Source organism: Oncorhynchus kisutch, linkage group LG15 (assembly GCF_002021735.2).
Source record: "Oncorhynchus kisutch isolate 150728-3 linkage group LG15, Okis_V2, whole genome shotgun sequence".
Taxonomy (NCBI): domain Eukaryota; kingdom Metazoa; phylum Chordata; class Actinopteri; order Salmoniformes; family Salmonidae; genus Oncorhynchus; species Oncorhynchus kisutch.
The window spans coordinates 72,964,026-72,990,546 of NC_034188.2; the positions used below are offsets into that span (position 1 = coordinate 72,964,026).

Consider the following 26,521-nt stretch of genomic DNA (forward strand, 5'->3'; position numbering starts at 1 on the left):
GCTGCCCCACCTTGGCCCTGCTGTGAGGAGAGAGACAGAGATAGAAGCTGCCCCACCTTGGCCCTGCTGTGAGGAGAGAGACAGAGATAGAAGCTGCCCCACCTTGGCCCTGCTGTGAGGAGAGAGTGAGAGACAGAGATAGAAGCTGCCCCACCTTGGCCCTGCTGTGAGGAGAGAGTGAGAGATAGAAGCTGCCCCACCTTGGCCCTGCTGTGAGGAGAGAGTGAGAGACAGAGACAGAAGCTGCCCCACCTTGGCCCTGCTGTGAGGAGAGAGACAGAGATAGAAGCTGCCCCACCTTGGCCCTGCTGTGAGGAGAGAGACAGAAATAGAAGCTGCCCCACCTTGGCCCTGCTGTGAGGAGAGAGACAGAGATAGAAGCTGCCCCACCATGGCCCTGCTGTGAGGAGAGAGACAGAAATAGAAGCTGCCCCACCTTGGCCCTGCTGTGAGGAGAGAGACAGAAATAGAAGCTGCCCCACCTTGGCCTTGCTGTGAGGAGAGAGACAGAAATAGAAGCTGCCCCACCTTGGCCCTGCTGTGAGGAGAGAGACAGAGATAGAAGCTGCCCCACCTTGGCCCTGCTGTGAGGAGAGAGACAGAGATAGAAGCTGCCCCACCTTGGCCCTGCTGTGAGGAGAGAGACAGAGATAGAAGCTGCCCCACCTTGGCCCTGCTGTGAGGAGAGAGACAGAGATAGAAGCTGCCCCACCTTGGCCCTGATGTGAGGAGAGAGACAGAGATAGAAGCTGCCCCACCATGGCCCTGCTGAGAGGAGAGAGACAGAAATAGAAGCTGCCCCACCTTGGCCCTGCTGTGAGGAGAGAGACAGAAATAGAAGCTGCCCCACCTTGGCCCTGCTGTGAGGAGAGAGACAGAAATAGAAGCTGCCCCACCTTGGCCCTGCTGTGAGGAGAGAGACAGAGATAGAAGCTGCCCCACCTTGGCCCTGATGTGAGGAGAGAGACAGAGATAGAAGCTGCCCCACCATGGCCCTGCTGTGAGGAGAGAGACAGAGATAGAAGCTGCCCCACCTTGGCCCTGCTGTGAGGAGAGAGACAGAGATAGAAGCTGCCCCACCTTGGCCCTGATGTGAGGAGAGAGACAGAGATAGAAGCTGCCCCACCATGGCCCTGCTGAGAGGAGAGAGACAGAAATAGAAGCTGCCCCACCTTGGCCCTGCTGTGAGGAGAGAGACAGAAATAGAAGCTGCCCCACCTTGGCCCTGCTGTGAGGAGAGAGACAGAAATAGAAGCTGCCCCACCTTGGCCCTGCTGTGAGGAGAGAGACAGAGATAGAAGCTGCCCCACCTTGGCCCTGATGTGAGGAGAGAGACAGAGATAGAGGCTGCCCCACCATGGCCCTGCTGAGAGGAGAGAGACAGAAATAGAAGCTGCCCCACCTTGGCCCTGCTGTGAGGAGAGAGTGAAAGACAGAGATAGAAGCTGCCCCACCTTGGCCCTGCTGTGAGGAGAGAGTGAGAGACAGAGACAGAAGCTGCCCCACCTTGGCCCTGCTGTGAGGAGAGAGACAGAGATAGAAGCTGCCCCACCTTGGCCCTGCTGTGAGGAGAGAGACAGAAATAGAAGCTGCCCCACCTTGGCCCTGCTGTGAGGAGAGAGACAGAGATAGAAGCTGCCCCACCATGGCCCTGCTGTGAGGAGAGAGACAGAAATAGAAGCTGCCCCACCTTGGCCCTGCTGTGAGGAGAGAGACAGAAATAGAAGCTGCCCCACCTTGGCCTTGCTGTGAGGAGAGAGACAGAAATAGAAGCTGCCCCACCTTGGCCTTGCTGTGAGGAGAGAGACAGAAATAGAAGCTGCCCCACCTTGGCCCTGCTGTGAGGAGAGAGACAGAGATAGAAGCTGCCCCACCTTGGCCCTGCTGTGAGGAGAGAGACAGAGATAGAAGCTGCCCCACCTTGGCCCTGCTGTGAGGAGAGAGTGAGAGACAGAGATAGAAGCTGCCCCACCTTGGCCCTGCTGTGAGGAGAGAGTGAGAGACAGAGATAGAAGCTGCCCCACCTTGGCCCTGCTGTGAGGAGAGACAGAGATAGAAGCTGCCCCACCTTGGCCCTGCTGTGAGGAGAGAGTGAGAGACAGAGACAGAAGCTGCCCCACCTTGGCCCTGCTGTGAGGAGAGAGTGAGAGACAGAGATAGAAGCTGCCCCACCTTGGCCCTGCTGTGAGGAGAGAGACAGAGATAGAAGCTGCCCCACCTTGGCCCTGCTGTGAGGAGAGAGACAGAGATAGAAGCTGCCCCACCTTGGCCCTGCTGTGAGGAGAGAGACAGAGATAGAAGCTGCCCCACCTTGGCCCTGCTGTGAGGAGAGAGACAGAGATAGAAGCTGCCCCACCTTGGCCCTGCTGTGAGGAGAGAGACAGAGATAGAAGCTGCCCCACCTTGGCCCTGCTGTGAGGAGAGAGACAGAGATAGAAGCTGCCCCACCTTGGCCCTGCTGTGAGGAGAGAGACAGAAATAGAAGCTGCCCCACCTTGGCCCTGCTGTGAGGAGAGAGACAGAGATAGAAGCTGCCCCACCTTGGCCCTGCTGTGAGGAGAGAGACAGAGATAGAAGCTGCCCCACCATGGCCCTGCTGTGAGGAGAGAGACAGAAATAGAAGCTGCCCCACCTTGGCCCTGCTGTGGGGAGAGAGACAGAAATAGAAGCTGCCCCACCTTGGCCTTGCTGTGAGGAGAGAGACAGAAATAGAAGCTGCCCCACCTTGGCCCTGCTGTGAGGAGAGAGACAGAGATAGAAGCTGCCCCACCTTGGCCCTGCTGTGAGGAGAGAGACAGAGATAGAAGCTGCCCCACCATGGCCCTGCTGTGAGGAGAGAGACAGAAATAGAAGCTGCCCCACCTTGGCCCTGCTGTGGGGAGAGAGACAGAAATAGAAGCTGCCCCACCTTGGCCTTGCTGTGAGGAGAGAGACAGAAATAGAAGCTGCCCCACCTTGGCCCTGCTGTGAGGAGAGAGACAGAGATAGAAGCTGCCCCACCTTGGCCCTGCTGTGAGGAGAGAGACAGAGATAGAAGCTGCCCCACCTTGGCCCTGATGTGAGGAGAGAGACAGAGATAGAAGCTGCCCCACCATGGCCCTGCTGAGAGGAGAGAGACAGAAATAGAAGCTGCCCCACCTTGGCCCTGCTGTGAGGAGAGAGCCAGAAATAGAAGCTGCCCCACCTTGGCCCTGCTGTGAGGAGAGAGACAGAGATAGAAGCTGCCCCACCATGGCCCTGCTGTGAGGAGAGAGACAGAAATAGAGATAGAAGCTGCCCCACCTTGGCCCTGCTGTGAGGAGAGAGACAGAGATAGAGATAGAAGCTGCCCCACCTTGGCCCTGCTGTGAGGAGAGAGTGAGAGACAGAACTAGAAGCTGCCCCACCTTGGCCCTGCTGTGAGGAGAGAGACAGAGATAGAAGCTGCCCCACCTTGGCCCTGCTGTGAGGAGAGAGTGAGAGACAGAGATAGAAGCTGCCCCACCTTGGCCCTGCTGTGAGGAGAGAGTGAGAGACAGAGACAGAAGCTGCCCCACCTTGGCCCTGCTGTGAGGAGAGACAGAGATAGAAGCTGCCCCACCTTGGCCCTGCTGTGAGGAGAGAGTGAGAGGCAGAGAGAAAGGTACCCCACCTTGGCCCTGCTGTGAGGAGAGAGTGAGAGACAGAGATAGAAGCTGCCCCACCTTGGCCCTGCTGTGAGGAGAGAGACAGAGATAGAAGCTGCCCCACCTTGGCCCTGCTGTGAGGAGAGAGACAGAGATAGAAGCTGCCCCACCTTGGCCCTGCTGTGAGGAGAGAGTGAGAGACAGAGATAGAAGCTGCCCCACCTTGGCCCTGCTGTGAGGAGAGAGTGAGAGACAGAGACAGAAGCTGCCCCACCTTGGCCCTGCTGTGAGGAGAGACAGAGATAGAAGCTGCCCCACCTTGGCCCTGCTGTGAGGAGAGAGTGAGAGACAGAGAGAAAGGTGCCCCACCTTGGCCCTGCTGTGAGGAGAGAGTGAGAGACAGAGATAGAAGCTGCCCCACCTTGGCCCTGCTGTGAGGAGAGAGACAGAGATAGAAGCTGCCCCACCTTGGCCCTGCTGTGAGGAGAGAGACAGAGATAGAAGCTGCCCCACCTTGGCCCTGCTGTGAGGAGAGAGACAGAGATAGAAGCTGCCCCACCTTGGCCCTGCTGTGAGGAGAGAGACAGAAATAGAAGCTGCCCCACCTTGGCCCTGCTGTGAGGAGAGAGACAGAGATAGAAGCTGCCCCACCTTGGCCCTGCTGTGAGGAGAGAGACAGAGATAGAAGCTGCCCCACCATGGCCCTGCTGTGAGGAGAGAGACAGAAATAGAAGCTGCCCCACCTTGGCCCTGCTGTGAGGAGAGAGACAGAAATAGAAGCTGCCCCACCTTGGCCTTGCTGTGAGGAGAGAGACAGAAATAGAAGCTGCCCCACCTTGGCCCTGCTGTGAGGAGAGAGACAGAGATAGAAGCTGCCCCACCTTGGCCCTGCTGTGAGGAGAGAGTGAGAGACAGAACTAGAAGCTGCCCCACCTTGGCCCTGCTGTGAGGAGAGAGACAGAGATAGAAGCTGCCCCACCTTGGCCCTGCTGTGAGGAGAGAGACAGAGATAGAAGCTGCCCCACCTTGGCCCTGCTGTGAGGAGAGAGACAGAGATAGAAGCTGCCCCACCTTGGCCCTGCTGTGAGGAGAGAGACAGAGATAGAAGCTGCCCCACCTTGGCCCTGCTGTGAGGAGAGAGACAGAGATAGAAGCTGCCCCACCTTGGCCCTGCTGTGAGGAGAGAGACAGAGATAGAAGCTGCCCCACCTTGGCCCTGCTGTGAGGAGAGAGACAGAGATAGAAGCTGCCCCACCTTGGCCCTGCTGTGAGGAGAGAGACAGAGATAGAAGCTGCCCCACCTTGGCCCTGCTGTGAGGAGAGAGACAGAGATAGAAGCTGCCCCACCTTGGCCCTGCTGTGAGGAGAGAGTGAGAGACAGAGATAGAAGCTGCCCCACCTTGGCCCTGCTGTGAGGAGAGAGTGAGAGACAGAGATAGAAGCTGCCCCACCTTGGCCCTGCTGTGAGGAGAGAGTGAGAGACAGAGATAGAAGCTGCCCCACCTTGGCCCTGCTGTGAGGAGAGAGTGAGAGACAGAGACAGAAGCTGCCCCACCTTGGCCCTGCTGTGAGGAGAGAGACAGAAATAGAAGCTGCCCCACCTTGGCCCTGCTGTGAGGAGAGAGACAGAGATAGAAGCTGCCCCACCATGGCCCTGCTGTGAGGAGAGAGACAGAAATAGAAGCTGCCCCACCTTGGCCCTGCTGTGAGGAGAGAGACAGAAATAGAAGCTGCCCCACCTTGGCCTTGCTGTGAGGAGAGAGACAGAAATAGAAGCTGCCCCACCTTGGCCCTGCTGTGAGGAGAGAGACAGAGATAGAAGCTGCCCCACCTTGGCCCTGCTGTGAGGAGAGAGACAGAGATAGAAGCTGCCCCACCTTGGCCCTGCTGTGAGGAGAGAGACAGAGATAGAAGCTGCCCCACCTTGGCCCTGCTGTGAGGAGAGAGACAGAGATAGAAGCTGCCCCACCTTGGCCCTGATGTGAGGAGAGAGACAGAGATAGAAGCTGCCCCACCATGGCCCTGCTGAGAGGAGAGAGACAGAAATAGAAGCTGCCCCACCTTGGCCCTGCTGTGAGGAGAGAGACAGAAATAGAAGCTGCCCCACCTTGGCCCTGCTGTGAGGAGAGAGACAGAAATAGAAGCTGCCCCACCTTGGCCCTGCTGTGAGGAGAGAGACAGAGATAGAAGCTGCCCCACCTTGGCCCTGATGTGAGGAGAGAGACAGAGATAGAAGCTGCCCCACCATGGCCCTGCTGTGAGGAGAGAGACAGAGATAGAAGCTGCCCCACCTTGGCCCTGCTGTGAGGAGAGAGACAGAGATAGAAGCTGCCCCACCTTGGCCCTGATGTGAGGAGAGAGACAGAGATAGAAGCTGCCCCACCATGGCCCTGCTGAGAGGAGAGAGACAGAAATAGAAGCTGCCCCACCTTGGCCCTGCTGTGAGGAGAGAGACAGAAATAGAAGCTGCCCCACCTTGGCCCTGCTGTGAGGAGAGAGACAGAAATAGAAGCTGCCCCACCTTGGCCCTGCTGTGAGGAGAGAGACAGAGATAGAAGCTGCCCCACCTTGGCCCTGATGTGAGGAGAGAGACAGAGATAGAGGCTGCCCCACCATGGCCCTGCTGAGAGGAGAGAGACAGAAATAGAAGCTGCCCCACCTTGGCCCTGCTGTGAGGAGAGAGTGAAAGACAGAGATAGAAGCTGCCCCACCTTGGCCCTGCTGTGAGGAGAGAGTGAGAGACAGAGACAGAAGCTGCCCCACCTTGGCCCTGCTGTGAGGAGAGAGACAGAGATAGAAGCTGCCCCACCTTGGCCCTGCTGTGAGGAGAGAGACAGAAATAGAAGCTGCCCCACCTTGGCCCTGCTGTGAGGAGAGAGACAGAGATAGAAGCTGCCCCACCATGGCCCTGCTGTGAGGAGAGAGACAGAAATAGAAGCTGCCCCACCTTGGCCCTGCTGTGAGGAGAGAGACAGAAATAGAAGCTGCCCCACCTTGGCCTTGCTGTGAGGAGAGAGACAGAAATAGAAGCTGCCCCACCTTGGCCTTGCTGTGAGGAGAGAGACAGAAATAGAAGCTGCCCCACCTTGGCCCTGCTGTGAGGAGAGAGACAGAGATAGAAGCTGCCCCACCTTGGCCCTGCTGTGAGGAGAGAGACAGAGATAGAAGCTGCCCCACCTTGGCCCTGCTGTGAGGAGAGAGTGAGAGACAGAGATAGAAGCTGCCCCACCTTGGCCCTGCTGTGAGGAGAGAGTGAGAGACAGAGATAGAAGCTGCCCCACCTTGGCCCTGCTGTGAGGAGAGACGGAGATAGAAGCTGCCCCACCTTGGCCCTGCTGTGAGGAGAGAGTGAGAGACAGAGACAGAAGCTGCCCCACCTTGGCCCTGCTGTGAGGAGAGAGTGAGAGATAGAGATAGAAGCTGCCCCACCTTGGCCCTGCTGTGAGGAGAGAGACAGAGATAGAAGCTGCCCCACCTTGGCCCTGCTGTGAGGAGAGAGACAGAGATAGAAGCTGCCCCACCTTGGCCCTGCTGTGAGGAGAGAGACAGAGATAGAAGCTGCCCCACCTTGGCCCTGCTGTGAGGAGAGAGACAGAGATAGAAGCTGCCCCACCTTGGCCCTGCTGTGAGGAGAGAGACAGAGATAGAAGCTGCCCCACCTTGGCCCTGCTGTGAGGAGAGAGACAGAAATAGAAGCTGCCCCACCTTGGCCCTGCTGTGAGGAGAGAGACAGAGATAGAAGCTGCCCCACCTTGGCCCTGCTGTGAGGAGAGAGACAGAGATAGAAGCTGCCCCACCATGGCCCTGCTGTGAGGAGAGAGACAGAAATAGAAGCTGCCCCACCTTGGCCCTGCTGTGAGGAGAGAGACAGAGATAGAAGCTGCCCCACCATGGCCCTGCTGAGAGGAGAGAGACAGAAATAGAAGCTGCCCCACCTTGGCCCTGCTGTGAGGAGAGAGACAGAAATAGAAGCTGCCCCACCTTGGCCCTGCTGTGAGGAGAGAGACAGAGATAGAAGCTGCCCCACCATGGCCCTGCTGTGAGGAGAGAGACAGAAATAGAAGCTGCCCCACCTTGGCCCTGCTGTGAGGAGAGAGACAGAAATAGAAGCTGCCCCACCTTGGCCTTTCTGTGAGGAGAGAGACAGAAATAGAAGCTGCCCCACCTTGGCCCTGCTGTGAGGAGAGAGACAGAGATAGAAGCTGCCCCACCTTGGCCCTGCTGTGAGGAGAGAGACAGAGATAGAAGCTGCCCCACCTTGGCCCTGCTGTGAGGAGAGAGACAGAGATAGAAGCTGCCCCACCTTGGCCCTGATGTGAGGAGAGAGACAGAGATAGAAGCTGCCCCACCATGGCCCTGCTGAGAGGAGAGAGACAGAAATAGAAGCTGCCCCACCTTGGCCCTGCTGTGAGGAGAGAGACAGAAATAGAAGCTGCCCCACCTTGGCCCTGCTGTGAGGAGAGAGACAGAAATAGAAGCTGCCCCACCTTGGCCCTGCTGTGAGGAGAGAGACAGAGATAGAAGCTGCCCCACCTTGGCCCTGATGTGAGGAGAGAGACAGAGATAGAAGCTGCCCCACCTTGGCCCTGCTGTGAGGAGAGAGACAGAGATAGAGATAGAAGCTGCCCCACCTTGGCCCTGCTGTGAGGAGAGAGTGAGAGACAGAAATAGAAGCTGCCCCACCTTGGCCCTGCTGTGAGGAGAGAGACAGAGATAGAAGCTGCCCCACCTTGGGCCTGCTGTGAGGAGAGAGACAGAGATAGAAGCTGCCCCACCTTGGCCCTGCTGTGAGGAGAGAGACAGAGATAGAAGCTGCCCCACCTTGGCCCTGCTGTGAGGAGAGAGACAGAGATAGAAGCTGCCCCACCTTGGCCCTGCTGTGAGGAGAGAGACAGAGATAGAAGCTGCCCCACCTTGGCCTTGCTGTGAGGAGAGAGACAGAAATAGAAGCTGCCCCACCTTGGCCCTGCTGTGAGGAGAGAGACAGAGATAGAGATAGAAGCTGCCCCACCTTGGCCCTGCTGTGAGGAGAGAGTGAGAGACAGAAATAGAAGCTGCCCCACCTTGGCCCTGCTGTGAGGAGAGAGACAGAGATAGAAGCTGCCCCACCTTGGCCCTGCTGTGAGGAGAGAGACAGAGATAGAAGCTGCCCCACCTTGGCCCTGCTGTGAGGAGAGAGACAGAGATAGAAGCTGCCCCACCTTGGCCCTGCTGTGAGGAGAGAGACAGAGATAGAAGCTGCCCCACCTTGGCCCTGATGTGAGGAGAGAGACAGAGATAGAAGCTGCCCCACCTTGGCCCTGCTGTGAGGAGAGAGACAGAGATAGAAGCTGCCCCACCTTGGCCCTGCTGTGAGGAGAGAGACAGAGATAGAAGCTGCCCCACCTTGGCCCTGCTGTGAGGAGAGAGACAGAGATAGAAGCTGCCCCACCTTGGCCCTGCTGTGAGGAGAGAGACAGAGATAGAAGCTGCCCCACCTTGGCCTTGCTGTGAGGAGAGAGACAGAAATAGAAGCTGCCCCACCTTGGCCCTGCTGTGAGGAGAGAGACAGAGATAGAAGCTGCCCCACCTTGGCCCTGCTGTGAGGAGAGAGACAGAGATAGAAGCTGCCCCACCTTGGCCCTGCTGTGAGGAGAGAGACAGAGATAGAAGCTGCCCCACCTTGGCCCTGATGTGAGGAGAGAGACAGAGATAGAAGCTGCCCCACCATGGTCCTGCTGAGAGGAGAGAGACAGAGATAGAAGCTGCCCCACCTTGGCCCTGATGTGAGGAGAGAGACAGAGATAGAAGCTGCCCCACCTTGGCCCTGCTGTGAGGAGAGAGACAGAGATAGAAGCTGCCCCACCTTGGCCCTGCTGTGAGGAGAGAGACAGAGATAGAAGCTGCCCCACCTTGGCCCTGCTGTGAGGAGAGAGACAGAGATAGAAGCTGCCCCACCTTGGCCTTGCTGTGAGGAGAGAGACAGAAATAGAAGCTGCCCCACCTTGGCCCTGCTGTGAGGAGAGAGACAGAGATAGAGATAGAAGCTGCCCCACCTTGGCCCTGCTGTGAGGAGAGAGTGAGAGACAGAAATAGAAGCTGCCCCACCTTGGCCCTGCTGTGAGGAGAGAGACAGAGATAGAAGCTGCCCCACCTTGGCCCTGCTGTGAGGAGAGAGACAGAGATAGAAGCTGCCCCACCTTGGCCCTGATGTGAGGAGAGAGACAGAGATAGAAGCTGCCCCACCTTGGCCCTGCTGTGAGGAGAGAGACAGAAATAGAAGCTGCCCCACCTTGGCCCTGCTGTGAGGAGAGAGTGAGAGGCAGAAATAGAAGCTGCCCCACCTTGGCCCTGCTGTGAGGAGAGAGACAGAAATAGAAGCTGCCCCACCTTGGCCCTGCTGTGAGGAGAGAGTGAGAGACAGAAATAGAAGCTGCCCCACCTTGGCCCTGCTGTGAGGAGAGAGTGAGAGACAGAAATAGAAGCTGCCCTGCTGTGAGGAGAGAGACAGAAATAGAAGCTGCCCCACCTTGGCCCTGCTGTGAGGAGAGAGACAGAGATAGAAGCTGCCCCACCTTGGCCCTGCTGTGAGGAGAGAGTGAGAGACAGAAATAGAAGCTGCCCCACCTTGGCCCTGCTGTGAGGAGAGAGACAGAGATAGAAGCTGCCCCACCTTGGCCCTGCTGTGAGGAGAGAGTGAGAGACAGAAATAGAAGCTGCCCCACCTTGGCCTTGCTGTGAGGAGAGAGACAGAGATAGAAGCTGCCCCACCTTGGCCCTGCTGTGAGGAGAGAGTGAGAGACAGAGATAGAAGCTGCCCCACCTTGGCCCTGCTGTGAGAGGAGAAGTGCTGCTGGACGAAGAGTGCTCCCAGGGCCATGCCGAAGTGTTTGTTGGCCTGGGTGAAACACAGCCTCCCCAGCTCCAGTTGACGCTCCGTACCGTCAATCTCCCGGGAAAACTCATGGATGGTGCTCCGGAACGCTGTGGACAGGTGTTCACTGAGAGCTGCTACAATCCGCCACAGCATGTAGTTATGGAGAACCCTGGCAAGAGAGATTGAGAGAGGGAACGATGACTTTATTAGTTTTTAACAAGGCTTTATTGTATAATTAAGGATTCAATGTGGAAACTTCCGGAAAAAGATGAATGCAAAAAATATAGGAGAAGGGTAAAGACAGAAAAGGTGGGCAAAGAGAGAGGGGGAGTACAGCAAAGGAGATACAAGCAGGTTAGAGGAGAGAGACAGAGTATGGACGGGGGGGGGGGGGGAAGAGAGGAGTGATGGATAGAAAATGAAGAGAAAGGAGATACAAGCAGGTTAGAGGAGAGAGACAGAGTATGGACGGGGGGGGGGGGGAAGAGAGGAGTGATGGATAGAATATGAAGAGAAAGGAGATACAAGCAGGTTAGAGGAGAGAGACAGAGTATGGACAGGGGGGGGGAAGAGAGGAGTGATACAAGCAGGTTAGAGGAGAGAGACAGTATGGACGGGGGGGGGGGGGAAGAGAGGAGTGATGGATAGAAAATGAAGAGAAAGGAGATACAAGCAGGTTAGAGGAGAGAGACAGAGTATGGATGGGGGGGGAGAGAGGAGTGATGGATAGAAAATGAAGAGAAAGGAGATACAAGCAGGTTAGAGGAGAGAGACAGAGTATGGACGGGGGGGGGGGAAGAGAGGAGTGATGGATAGAAAATGAAGAGAAAGGAGATACAAGCAGGTTAGAGGAGAGAGACAGTATGGACGGCGGGGGAAGAGAGGAGTGATGGATAGAAAATGAAGAGAAAGGAGATACAAGCAGGTTAGAGGAGAGAGACAGAGTATGGGCGGGGGGGGGGAGAGAGGAGTGATGGATAGAAAGGGGGGCATAAAGGAAGGGTCCAAGAGTGACTCAGACAAGTAGAAGTAAAAAATATATTTCATTCATGTATTCAAACATTATTTTCCCTTCACAGTAATGTAAAGTTGTGCTTAATGAGTTGAGGGGTCCCACAGAGTGAACATATCCATTCTGCCCTCAGGACAAGTGGCCCTGTCTCCAACTGCGAGACTCCGTTCCACGTTGTTTTCGGTTTTTATTTTTGATGCGTGCACTGCATATTAAATCAAAGCAGTCCAAGTGTCTCGCCAACAAAGCGCTTCTGAAGTGAAATTAATTGAGAAGAGGGGGAGTGCAAGGGAAAGAGAGAAAGGAGGAAGAGGAAGACTGAGACCATGTCTGTTCTTTTATACCTCTAATAATCAGTACAGATCAATGTGTTGTAGTTGTTGCAGCTTCGCTTGGTTTTGTGTTTGAGTTTGTTTACTCTGTTGAATAAAACACCTGTTTTATTCATTTGTTGTAGATGTGTGTGAAAATCTAATCCCATATGGAGTTGTGTGCTGTGGTAGGTAGCTTTAGGAGACCTGGGAGATTAGACAGAAATGAAAAGGCTTTAGTTAAATGTATTCTAATGATAAAACAATAGCCCTGAATCATCATGGGATGGGAATAAAAAAACACTAGAAGACTGGATTGTAATGCTCATTGTTAAGATAAAATACATTGTCCCTTCCAGAATACTTGCAGATATTACCCTCTGTAATAATGGTCCTACAGCTCCTACCCACAGTCTAAACACACACACACACACACACACACACACACACACACTCTTCCCCTTGAGACGAGCATGAGTGATAGTGACAGATGGATGAGCAGAGAGGAAGGTGGGAATAAGAGGGAGAGGAGGAGAGTTTGTAAAGAGACACTGGTGTTGTCATTACTGTTTCAGCCTCATTGGACACCAGCTCATCTGGTTAATGGGATTGGATGCAGTTGTCTGGGTCTTGTCAATAGAACCCAGCAACATGGGCCTTACACACACTGCCAGGGGAGGGTGGGGGAGAAAGAGGGAGTGAGGGTGGGTGGGGGAGAAGTAGGATGGGGAGAATGAGGGTGGAGGAGAAGGAGGGTGGGTGGGAGGGAGGAGAAGGAGGGTGGGTGGGAGGGGGGAGAAGGAGGGAGGGTGGTTGGGGGGAGAAGGAGGGAGAAGGAGGGAGGGTGGTTGGGGGGAGAAGTAGGATGGGAGGGAGGGTGGGTGGGGGAGAAGGAGGGAGGGAGGGTGGGTGGGGGGGGAGAAGGAGGGAGGGTGGGTGGGGGGAGAGGGTCGGGATGAAGTGGGGAAAGAGATGGGACGGCACAGGGTTTGCAAACAATTAGAGAAATTAATTGAGGGTGACAGAAAGATGAGACCCACACAAAGGTCTTGTAAAAAGTGTGTGTACTTTTTCTTCTCCCTCTGACTACGACACACAGGGGCCAGAGCTCCACATAAATCTGGACTGTCTGAATGACAGGAGGGGGACACAGGAGGGGAACACGAGGGGCACACGTACTGTTCTGGAACACAGTAGATGTGTGTTTTTGTTTCTTTCTCTGTCTGACACCATTTTGCCTCTCAGCAGGTAGAGAAGCTCAGTGAGTGCCCACTGCGAGAACAGACTGACTGACACCCTTTTGCCTCTCAGCAGGTAGAGAAGCTCAGTGAGTGCCCACTGCGAGAACAGACTGACTGACACCCTTTTGCCTCTCAGCAGGTAGAGAAGCTCAGTGAGTGCCCACTGCGAGAACAGACTGACTGACACCCTTTTGCCTCTCAGCAGGTAGAGAAGCTCAGTGAGTGCCCACTGCAAGAACAGACTGGCTGACACCCTTTTGCCTCTCAGCAGGTACAGAAACTCAGTGAGTGCCCTGAGTTGAGAACACCTTTATTTAACCAGGTAGGCTAGTTGAGAACACCTTTATTTAACCAGGTAGGCTAGTTGAGAACAAGTTCTCATTTGCAACTGCGACTTGGCCAAGATAAAGCAAAGCAGTGTGACACAGACAACAACAGAGTTACACATGGAGTAAACAATAAACAAGCCAATGACACAGTAGAAAAAATAAAGTCTATATACAGTGTATGTAAAAGGCATGAGGAGGTAGGCAATAAATAGGCCATAGGAGTGAATAATTACAATTTAGCAGATTAACACTGGAGTGATAAATGAGCAGATGATGGTGTGCAAAAGAGCAGAAAAGTAAATAAAATAAAAACAGTATGGGGATGAGGTAGGTATATTGGGTGGGCTATTTACAGATGGACTATGTACAGCTGCAGTGATCGGTTAGCTACTCAGATAGTTGATGTTTAAAGTTGGTGAGGGAAATAAAAGTCTACAACTTCAGTGATTTTTGCAATTCGTTCCAGTCACTGGCATACAGGTCGCAGCGGTGGGTGTTTTAAGGGGATTTGGTAACAAAACGGATGGCACTGTGATAGACTGCATCCAGTTTGCTGAGTAGAGTATTGGAAGCTATTTTGTAGATGACATCGCCGAAGTCGAGGATCGGTAGGATAGTCAGTTTTACTAGGGTAAGTTTGGCGGCATGAGTGAAGGAGGCTTTGTTGCGAAATAGAAAGCCGATTCTTGATTTGATTTTGGATTGGAGATGTTTACAGTCTAGCCAGACACCTAGGAACTTATAGTTGTCCACATATTCTAGGTCAGAACCGTCCAGGGTAGTGATGCTAGTCGGGCGGGCGGGTGCGGGCAGCGAACGGTTGAAAAGCATGCATTTGGTTTTACCAGCATTTAAGAGCAGTTGGAGGCCACGGAAGGAGTGTTGCATCGCATTGAAGCTCGTTTGGAGGTTAGTTAGCACAATGTCCAAGGAAGGGCCAGAAGTATACAGAATGGTGTCGTCTGCATAGAGGTGGATCAGGGAGTCGCCCGCAGCAAGAGCGACATCATTGATATATACAGAGAAAAGAGTCAGCCTGAGAATTGAACCCTGTGGTACCCCCATAGAGACTGCCAGTGGTCCAGACAACAGGCCCTCCGATTTGACACACTGAACTCCGTCTGCAAAGTAATTGGTGAACCAGGCGAGGCAGTCATTGGAAAAACCAAGGCTATAGAGTCTGCCGATAAGAATACGGTGATTGACAGTCGAAAGCCTTAGCCAGGTCGATGAAGACGGCTGCACAGTACTGTCTTTTATCGATGGCGGTTATGATATCCTTTAGTATCTTGAGCGTGGCTGAGGTGCACCCGTGACTGGCTCGGAAACCGGATTGCACAGAGGAGAAGGTATGGTGGGATTTGAAATGGTCAGTGACCTGTTTGTTGACTTGGCTTTCGAAGACTTTAGATAGGCAGGGCAGGATGGACATAGGTCTGTAACAGTTTGGGTCGAGGGTGTCACCCCCTTTGAAGAGGAGGATGACCGCGGCAGCTTTCCAATCTTTAGGGATCTCGGACGATACGAAAGAGAGGTTGGATAGGCTGGTAATAGGGGTTGCAACAATGGCGGCAGATAGTTTTAGAAAGAGTGTCCAGATTGTCTAGCCCAGCTGATTTGTACGGGTCCAGGTTTTGCAGCTATTTCAGAACATCTGCTGTCTGGATTTGGGTGAAGGAAAAGCTGGGGAGGCTTGGGCGGGTAGCTGCGTGGGGGGGGGGGAGCTGTTGGCCGGGGTAGGAGTAGCCAGGAGGAAGGCATGGCCTGCTGTTGAGAAATTTGATTATCATGGATTTATCAGTGGTGACCGTGTTACCTAGCCTCAGTACAGTGGGCAGCTGGGAGGAGGTGCTCTTGTTCTCCATGGACTTTACAGTGTCCCAAAACGTTTTGGAGTTAGAGCTAAAGGATGCGCATTTCTGCTTGGAAAAGCTAGCCTTTGCTTTCCTGACTGACTGCGTGTATTGGTTCCTGACTTCCATGAACAGTTGCACATCACGGGGACTATTCGATGCTATTGCAGTCCGCCACAGGATGTTTTTTGTGCTGGTCTAGGGCAGTCAGGTCTGGAGTGAACCAAGGGCTATATCTGTTCTTAGTTCTGCATTTTCTGAACGGGGCATGCTTATGTAAGATGGTGAGGAAATTACTTTTAAAGAATGACCAGGCATCCTCGACTGACGGAATGAGGTCAATATCCTTTCAGAATACCCGGGCCAGGTCGATTAGAAAGGCCTGGTCGCAGAAGTGTTTAGGGAGCGTTTGACAGTGATGAGGGGTGGTCGTTTGACTGCGGACCCATAGCGGAGACAGCCAATGAGGCAGTGATTGCTGAGATACTGATTGAAAACAGCAGAGGTTTATTTGGAGGGCAAGTTGGTCAGGATAATGTCTGAGGGAGCCTATGTTTACGGATTTAGGGTTGTACCTGGTGGGTTCCTTGATGATTTGTGTGAGATTGAGGGCATCTAGCTTATATTGTAGGACTGCCGGGGTGTTAAGCATATCCCAGTTTAGGTCACCTAACAGAACGAACTCTGAAGCTAGATGGGGGGCGATCAATTCACAAATGGTGTCCAGGGCACAGCTGGGAGCGGAGGGGGTGTCGATAGCAGGTGGCAACAGTGAGAGACTTATTTCTGGAGAGGTTCAAACTGTTTGGGTATAGACCTGGAACATATGACAGAACCTTGCAGGCTCTCTCTGCAGTAGATTGCAACTCCCCCTTTGGAAGTTCTATCTTGATGGAAAATGTTGTAGTTGGGTATGGAAATCTCAGAATTGTTGGAGGCCTTCCTAAGCCATGATTCAGACATGGCAAGGACATCAGGGTTGGTGGAGTGTGCTAAAGCAGTAAGTAAAACAAACTTAGGGAGGAGGCTTCTGATGTTGACATGCGTGAAACCAAGGCTTTTTCGATCACAGAAGTCAACAAATGAGGGTGCCTGGGGACACGCAGGGCCTCGGTGTAACTCCACATCACCCGAGGAACAGAGGAGGAGTAGGATGAGGGTACGGCTAAAGGCTATCAAAACTGGCCGCCTAGAGCGTTGGGGACAATAGATTCAGGGCATAATGTGGTAGAATAGATTCAGGACATAATGTGCAGACGGGTATGGTGGGGTGCGGGTACAGCGGAGGTAAGCCCAGGCACTGAGTGATGATAAGAGAGGTTGTATCTCTGGATAAGCTGGTTGTAATGGGTGAGGTCACCGCATGTGTGGGAGGTGGGACAAAGGAGGTATCAGAGGTATAATGAGTGGAACTAGGGGCTCCATTGTAAACTAACCTAAACTACAGTATACAAGGCATATTGACATATGAGAGAGACCTATAGCGAGGCATAAAGTAATCACAGGTGTTGATTTGGAGAGATAGCTAAGAAAACAACGGGTGAGACAACAGCTAATCAGCTTAAACAACAACAGGTAAAATAGCGATGAATGGGCAGAGAGGGTCGGTTAACTACACACAGGGCCTGAGTTCGTGGCTGACAAAAAAATAAACAGAATGGAGTACCGTGATTAATGTAGGGTCCAGTGAACAGCAATAGATGGAACAGGGAAGCCGCGGGGTAGTTGTTACTAGTTGTTACTAGTTGTTACTAGTTGTTACTAGTTGTTACTAGTTGTTACTACGCTAGCACGCGGGAGACACAGCGTTTAAAGTTAGTAGCCCGGGGCTAGTAGAAGCGTCTGCTCCGACGTCCGACGGAGGCCGGTTGAAGCCACAGCGGATGGAGTATTCGTCGGCAGACCAGTCGTTGTGGTGTGGCGGTGCGCCATGTCGACTAAGGATCCAAGCCAGATGGCAAAAGAGGTATTGTAGTTGTAGTAATTTAGTTTTCTAGCCGGGAGATGCGCCTGGCTCACGGCTAACTGGTGCTAGTTTCGGGGCAGGGGCATTGGCCACTATAGCCACTCGGTAGCAGCGGGGATCCGGTGGAGTAGTGTGTTCTAGCAGTGTTTGGGTGGAGTCCGGGTGAACAACTGAGTAGGTCAGGAGGTGGGCCTAATGGATAGCTTCGGTACTGGGTAACTCGGTGGGTGCTATCCTAGCTGTGAAGATCAGGAGTAATGGTCCAGGGATTACGGCAGGAATCCGGTGTTGTAGTGGAGAGACAGTCTGTTACTGGTAGGCTGGCGAGCATTGTCCAGGCAAAAAAAAGGGGCTGGTATCTGTGCAGAAGGTAAAGGCCGCTAGCAGTGGCTAACAATGACTAAATAGCTTGTAGCTAATTAGCTTCTGATGGCTAGGTGGTTCTTGCTATAAGGTCTAAAAATGTAAAATAATAGCGGTTCCGTATCACATTGGGTGAGGCAGGTTACCTGAAAGTATAATTGAACTCAAATGGAGACGAGATTGAAAATAAATGGAAATGTACACAAAAAAGACGAAAAATACAAAAGTACACGAGAGGACGAACAAAACACGTCTGCACTGCTACGCCATCTTGGAAATCTGACATTGTAGACATTGTTAATGTTGTGAATGACTATGGTAGCTGGAAGCGGCTGATTTTTAATGGAATATCTACATAGGCGTACAGAGGCCCATTATCAGAAACCATCACTCCTGTGTTCCAATGGCACGTTGTGTTAGCTAATCCAAGTTTATCATTTCAAAAGGCTAATTGATCATTACAAAACCATTTTGCAATTATGTTAGCACAGCTGAAAACTGGCCTTCTTTAGACTAGTTGAGTATCTGGAGATTAGCATTTGTGGGTTCGATTACAGGCTCAAAATGGCCAGAAACAAAAAACTTTCTTCTGAAACTCATCAGTCTATTCTTGTTCTGAGAAATTAAGGCTATTCCATGCGAGAAATTGCCAAGAAATGGAAGATATCGTACAACGCTGTGTACTACTCCCTTCACAGAACAGCGCAAACTGGCTCTAACCAGAATATAAAGATGAGTGTGAGGCCCCGGTGCACAACTGAGCAAGAGGACAAATACATTAGAGTGCCTAGTTTGAGAAACAGACGCCTCACAAGTCCTCAACTGGCAGCTTCATTAAATAGTACCCGCAAAACACCAGTCTCAACGTCAACAGTGAAGAGGCGACTCCGGGATGCTGGCCTTCTAGGCAGAGGTCCTCTGTCCAGTGTCTGCATTCTTTTTGCCCATCTTTTATTTTTATTGGCCAGTCTGAGATATGGCTTTTTCTTTGTAACTCTGCCTAGAAGGCCAGCATCCCGGAGTCATCTCTTCACCCAGGGATGTGTGTGCTTTGTGGATCTATAACAGAATGTGACTGGCCGGGTGTTGTATGTGGAGGATGAGGGCTGCAGTAAATATCTCAGATAGGGGGGAGTGAGGCCTAAGAGGGTTTTTTAAATGAGCATTAACTAGGGGGTCTTGCAACAGGTATACAGAGATGACCAGTTTACAGAGGAGCATAGAGTGCAGTGATGTGTCCTATAAAGAGCATTGGTGGCAAATCTGATGGCCGAATGGTAAAGAACATCTAGCCGCCCGAGAGCACCCTTACCTGCCAATCTATAAATTACGTCTCCATAATCTAGCATGGGTAGGATGGTCATCTGAATCAGGGTTAGTTTGGCAGCTGGGGTGAAAGAGGAGTGATTACGATAGAGGAAACCAAGTCTAGATTTAACTTTAGCCTGCAGCTTTGATATGTTCTGAGAGAAGGACAGTGTACCGTCTAGCCATACTCCCAAGTACTTGTATAAGGTAACTACCTCAAGCTCTAAACCCTCAGAGGTAGAGAAAGCTTGTTGGACACTAAGAAAGCTTTGTTGTAGAGCGTTTAACACAAAATCCAGGGAGTGGCCAGCTGAGTATAAAACTGTATGATCTGCATATAAATGGATGTGAGAGCTTCCTACTGCCTGAGCTATGTTGTTGATGTAAATTGAGAAGAGCATGGGGCCTAGGATTGAGCCTTGGGGTACTCCCTTGGTGACAGGCAGTGGCTGAGACAGCAGATGTTCTGACTTTATACATGTGTGTGTCTGCCCGCCCACTCTCTCCAGGCAGTTTGTGGTGGTGTGTTAGTGGCAGTAACCCATGGGGAGGCCCCACCCCAGCGTGTTTAGAGTCCAGATGAAGGCCTGTTTCTGGGCTGCATTATTGACCTCCCAGGGCCTCAGCTCTGCTGCTCCATAAAGCAGGCAGACATATGGTTGGCCTTTGTCAAACCCCTCTGTCACGGCCTCACCCCCTGTTGGGCCCAAATGGGACTGTTTGTGTCCCAAATAGGTGTGTGTGTGTGTGTTTATATCGATGGGATTGCTCTCATGTAGGTGTGAATGTTCGGTTGTGTGTGTGTGTGTGTGTGTGTGTTGTGGGGGTTGGGGGGGGGGGGGGAATCCCATACTGAGAAGCACAGGGGCATTTCACGTCAGTTATGCAAATGAACAAGTGGTGCACAGTGGGTGGCGGTAGGAACAGAGTCTGCCACACCCAGTGGTGTGTGTGTGTGTGTTGTGTGTGTGTGTGAGGGAGGGAGAGAGGAAACAGCGACCCTAACCTTTGATTAAACACAGATAATGGACTCAGCAGGAGTAATTCAGAGAGACAGAGAAACAGAGAGAACAGGGGAGAGAGAGAGAGGTAGGGAAAAAGAGAACAGAGTAAAGGGAGAGAGAGAACTGAGAACAGCCACAGGATGATAGAGAGAGGTATGAAAGATAAATGAGATAGCGATGAGAGAGAAGCAGCAAGAGAGACCGTAGGAAAGATGACAAGGGAAGAGAGATGCAGCAACGGAGGGAAAAACAGAGTGGACGAGCAAGACTGGAAAAAGAGAGAGAGGACAGATTGAAAAAGAACAGACAGTAAAAAGAGGGACACGGGAGAAGGAGGAAACAGAGAGAGGAGGGAACATGAAAAGAGGTGTTTATTACTGAAATCACCAGGAGGGAGAGAGAGATGGTGAAAGAAAGAGAAGTAGAGAAAAGTAGGGAAAAACAACAAAAGAAAAGACACAGAAAATCTCCGGAGCCTCCAGGGGATTGGCTGTAATGCTGGTTGTCACCATGGCGATGATAATAAGGGTGATTATAGCAAAGAGCATTATGATAAGATTATTATTACATTATCTGATATTAGATAACATGCCATTTTATGAGAGCACTCACCCCATTGTGTGTCTCTTTTCTCATTTCAAAGAACATCTCACTCAAGAACTGATATATCAGAAAGAAGGAGAAAAGGAGATAAGAGCGGGAGAGCTGGAGGGTGAGCTGGAGAGAGAGAGGGAAGGGGTATGAAGGATGAGGGAGGGAGGGAGGGAGGGAGTTGTAGTATTGAAAAAGAAGAGAAAAAAGCTAAACAGACAGACATCAATTGAAATGAATTGTAATTATATGAACTGAGAGCCAGTCAGAGTATACTGTAGAGTATAACACCAGTCAGTATTGGAGAGCTGTCAGAAACAGGCACCCTGACTCCCACTAGCCTCCACAGCCACCTCTGGAGTTTGTCAACAGCTGTCTTTGAGAGCACAACACTATGTGTGTGTCGAGGTAGGGGGTCCAGATCGATACTAATCATCCACAGTAGAGTTCACCCACCAGTGATACACTCAACAACAAATGTATACACACTATGACACTTCAATATGACACAATGTATAGAAACAGCCCTAGTAAAGGTCTCACAACTGAATTTAGCAACTCTTACAAAATGCTTACACATACTAAACTCAAGCATCTGGATTTTTCATTAAACTCTCTAACCTTTACATTATTCCTCTGTCTCTCATTCACCCTCCTCTCATTCACCCTCCTTCCTCCTCTCATTCACCCTCCTTCCTCCTCTCATTCACCCTCCCTCCTCTCATTCACCCTCCTCCCTCCTCTCATTCACCCTCCTCCCTCCCCTCATTCACCCTCCTCCCTCCCCTCATTCACCCTCCTCCCATTCACCCTCCTCCCATTCACCCTCCTCTCATTCACCCTCCTCCCTCCTCTCATTCACCCTCCTCCCTCCTCTCATTCACCCTCCTCCCTCCTCCTCTCATTCACCCTTCCCCTCCTCCTCTCATTCACCCTTCCCCTCCTCCTCTCATTCACCCTTCTCCTCCTCTCATTCACCCTTCTCCTCCTCCTCTCATTCACCCTCCTCCTCCTCCTCTCATTCACCCTCCTCCTCTCATTCACCCTCCTCCTCCTCCTCTCATTCACCCTCCTCCTCCTCCTCTCATTCACCCTCCTCCTCCTCCTCTCATTCACCCTCCTCCTCCTCCTCTCATTCACCCTCCTCCTCCTCCTCTCATTCACCCTCCTCCTCCTCCTCTCATTCACCCTCCTCCTCCTCCTCTCATTCACCCTTCTCCTCCTCCTCCCATCCACCCTCCTCCTCCTCCCATCCACCCTCCTCCTCCTCTCATCCACCCTCCTCCTCCTCTCATTCACCCTCCTCCCTCCAATCATTCACCCTCCTCCCTCCAATCATCATTCACCCTCCTCCCTCCAATCATTCACCCTCCTCCCTCCTCTCATTCACCCTTCTCCTCCATCTCTCATTCACCCTTCTCCTCCTCCTCTCATTCACCCTCCTCTCATTCACCCTTCTCCTCCCTCCTCTCATTCACCCTCCTCCTCCCTCCTCTCATTCACCCTCCTCCTCCCTCCTCTCATTCACCCTCCTCCTCCCTCCTCTCATTCACCCTCCTCCTCCCTCCTCTCATTCACCCTCCTCCTCCCTCCTCTCATTCACCCTCCTCCCTCCTCTCATCCACCCTCCTCTCATCCACCCTCCTCTCATCCACCCTCCTCCCTCTCATCCACCCTCCTCCCATTCACCCTCCTCCCTCCTCTCATCCACCCTCCTCCCTCCTCTCATCCACCCTCCTGTCTCCTCTCATCCACCCTCCTCTCATCCTCCCTCCTCATCCACCCTCCTCCTCCCTCCTCTCATCCACCCTCCTGTCTCCTCTCATCCACCCTCCTGTCTCCTCTCATCCACCCTCCTCCCTCCTCTCATCCACCCTTCTCTTCCCCCTCCCCCTCCCTCTCCTTCTCCTCCCACCCTCCCTTTCTCACCTTTTGGAGGTGGTCTTGATGATCTCGGAGACTTTCTCCATGTAGTCAGTAGCCAACACCACGATCTCTTCATCCTCGGAGAAGTTATCATGGAAAATTCTGTCCAACAAACGTTTCCAATGCAGCTGAAGAGGGCAAGGAGAGGAGAGGAAGGGGGAGAGGAGAGGGCAGGAAGAGGAGAGCATAGGAAGGGGGAGAGGAGTGGAGGGATAGGAGAGTAGAGGTTTTAGGTTTTAACAAGTGTGAGAGAGAATTTTGTTTGTGCTTTTCTAATAACCAATTCAATTGTGTTCATGCAAGTGACCGATTGATTGTGTCTGCGAGGATTCCTCACTATCAGTATAAGCAATTTGGCAGTAAGCCCAGAACATTGCTTTGAGGACCAAAAAGGGTGTCTCAGTTTCAAGGTCTCAGCTTGGAAATAAGAAGCCTTGTGAGGTATTGGTTGGCTACATGCAAGGAACCAAACGTTAATGATGAATTAATTATGAATCATGTAAATCATGCAAATATAATTTGTCTGTGTAAGCAGTATAAGAGAACTAACAGGACTGCCCCGGCGGATCTCCTGACTGATTTGTACTACTTGGTTTCATTAAGTTTGTTGGAACCTCTCCAGCTTGCTGATAAAAAATAATTGGATTGAATGTTTTATTTAACCTTTATTTAACTAGGCAAGTCAGTTAGGAATAAATTCTTATTTACAACGCCAGCCTACCAAAAGGCAAAAGGCAAAAGGCCTTCTGTGGGGATGGGGGCTGGGATTACATTTTTTAATATAGAACAAAACACACATCACAACAAGAGAAACACCACAACACTACATAAAGAGAGACCGAAGACAACAACATAGCATGGCAGCAACACGTGAAAATGCACCATGGTAGCAACACAACATGACAACAACATGGTACAGTAGCAACACATGACAGCACAAAACATGGTACAAACATTATTTGGCACAGACAACAACACAAAGGGCAAGAAGTTAGAGACAACAATACATCACGCAAAGCAGCAACAACTGTCAGTAAGAGTGCCCATGATTGAGTCTTTGAATGAAGAGATGGAGATGGTCAATTTAATATTGACTTTGAGTCCCTGGTGGGAATTTCCACAAGATAAGAAAACAGGATCGTTGTCACCCTGCTCTGATGAAAGGGGGATTCCAACAAACCTTTATTGTACCAGTAAGGAGTGCAAATGCTGCCTCCACATTATCAAAGATATATAGAGGATAACAAGAAGGTAAAGCCATAAAAGAAACCCTGCTCATAACTTAGGCCATCCACAACACAAAGTTCCTCTTTAACTACTGACCATACAGCATCCCTGTAATGCCAAAGTGTCTCATAATCTCCCACTATTATTAACAGGCAATAGTGGGATAGCAGAAAAGAGAGAGTGAAAGAGGGATAAATCAGTATGAACGTAATTGACATGTCTGTCTGAATGTGTTCTGATGTAGGATCTTAATTTAAACCAGTTTGCTACAGCAGGAAAATAATCTCTCTCACTCTCCATTTGCACCTTTTTAGTAATCTTTCGCATTTCTTTCATTCATTCTTTCTTTCTTTCTTTTTCTCATGTTTCTTTCTCTCGTTTTATCAGTGATGCTAGTGAAGCTCACTTCATTCATCTCTCTCTCTGTCCATGTCCATTCCCCCATTCACTCCCCTCCCTTCTTCTCCAATCAGAAGTGATGGAGCAGCTCTGAATTCTCCATCAGTTTCCTGCTGCTGTCCAAGTCACCTTATGGCTCTCCCCTCCTGACTTCCCCCCTGATTCTCTACCCCCCTCAGTCCCTCTTTCCCCCATATGCCCCCCCATCAGTTCTCCCCCCCCCTCCCGTCCTCCTTCTGAAGTCCCCCCCTATTTATCCCGTCCTCTCCCTTCCTCTCCCCTCTTTCTCTACCCCTCTCAGTCCCTCTTTCCCCCATATGCCCCCCCATCAGTTCCCCTCCTTCTGAAGGCCCCCCTATTTATCCCGTCCTCTCCCTTCCTCTCCCCTCTTTCTCTACCCCCCTCAGTCCCTCTTTCCCCCATATGCCCCCCCATCAGTTCCCCTCCTTCTGAAGTCCCCCCCTATTTATCCCGTCCTCTCCCTTCCTCTCCCCTCTTTCTCCTTCCTTCCGTAGCCCCCCGTTGGTCTCCTTCTGTCCCCGGAAGGCGGACAGCTTCGCTGAGCCACGGAGGCGTGGGTATGAGAGGTTCACGGGGCCTAGAATGGCCCCCCGCCTTACACACACACTTCACACACTTCACAATGCTCTGCTGGAGATCAGCTCTTAATCCATCACACTTCTGCCCACACACACAACACAGATGTGTGTGTGTGTGTGTGTGTGTGTGTGTGTGTGTGTGTGTGTGTGTGTGTGTGTGTGTGTGGTACTCACACTAGGAGCGATGCGCTGTAGTTGTCTCAGGGTGATGCGGTTGTACATAGTGTTGATGTCCTTTCTCTGTTCATCATACTCAGACACAGTGATCTGAAACAGAGGGGAAGAAACATTACAACTGAACACACACGCATATAGACATGCACACACACACACACACACACACACGCATATAGACATGCACACACACACACACACACGCATATAGACATGCACACACACACACACACACGCATATAGACATGCACACACACAAACACACACGCATATAGACATGCACACACACACACACACACGCATATAGACATGCACACACACACACACACACGCATATAGACATGCACACACACACACACACGCATATAGACAAGCACACACACAAACACACACGCATATAGACATGCACACACACACACACGCATATAGACATGCACACACACACACACGCATATAGACATGCACACACACAAACACACACGCATATAGACATGCACACACACAAACACACACGCATATAGACATGCACACACACAAACACACACGCATATAGACATGCACACACACACATGCATATAGACATGCACACACACAAACACACACGCATATAGACATGCACACACACACACACACGCATATAGACATGCACACACACACACACGCATATAGACATGCACACACACACGCATATAGACATGCACACAAACACACACGCATATAGACAAACACACACGCATATAGACAAGCACACACATGCATATAGACATGCACACACACAAACACACACGCATATAGACATGCACACACACAAACACACACGCATATAGACATGCACACACACAAACACACACGCATATAGACATGCACACACACACATGCATATAGACATGCACACACACAAACACACACGCATATAGACATGCACACACACACACACACACACGCATATAGACATGCACACACACACACACACGCATATAGACATGCACACACACACACGCATATAGACATGCACACACACACGCATATAGACATGCACACAAACACACACGCATATAGACAAACACACACGCATATAGACAAGCACACACATGCATATAGACATGCACACACACAAACACACACGCATATAGACATGCACACACACAAACACACGCATATAGACAAGCACACACACGCATATAGACATGCACACACACAAACACACACGCATATAGACAAGCACACACACGCATATAGACATGCACACACACAAACACACACGCATATAGACAAGCACACACACGCATATAGACATGCACACACACGCATATAGACATGCACACACACGCACGCATATAGACATGCACACAAACACACACGCATATAGACATGCACACAAACACACACACACGCATATAGACATGCACACACACAAACACACACGCATATAGACATGCACACACACAAACACACACGCATATAGACATGCACACACACAAACACACACGCATATAGACATGCACACACACAAACACACACGCATATAGACATGCACACACACGCACGCATATAGACATGCACACACACAAACACACACGCATATAGACATGCACACACACAAACACACACGCATATAGACATGCACACACAAACACACACACGCATATAGACATGCACACACACAAACACACACGCATATAGACATGCACACACACACACGCATATAGACATGCACACACACGCACGCATATAGACATGCACACACACGCACGCAT

At 51.5% G+C, this 26,521-nt stretch overlaps 1 protein-coding gene across 1 annotated transcript in view; it reads right to left on the bottom strand.

Moving 5' to 3' along the window:
* Nucleotides 1–26,521, bottom strand: part of ecel1 (endothelin converting enzyme-like 1) — a 38,049-nt gene that overhangs the window by 8,498 nt on the left and 3,030 nt on the right. Inside the window, exons 4-6 of the mRNA XM_031791062.1 lie at nucleotides 24,765–24,857; nucleotides 22,369–22,493; nucleotides 10,408–10,630 (exon numbers count right to left, since the gene is read on the bottom strand). Coding sequence (XP_031646922.1) covers nucleotides 10,408–10,630; nucleotides 22,369–22,493; nucleotides 24,765–24,857 — 441 coding nt within the window. The remainder of the gene's footprint in view (nucleotides 1–10,407; nucleotides 10,631–22,368; nucleotides 22,494–24,764; nucleotides 24,858–26,521) is intronic.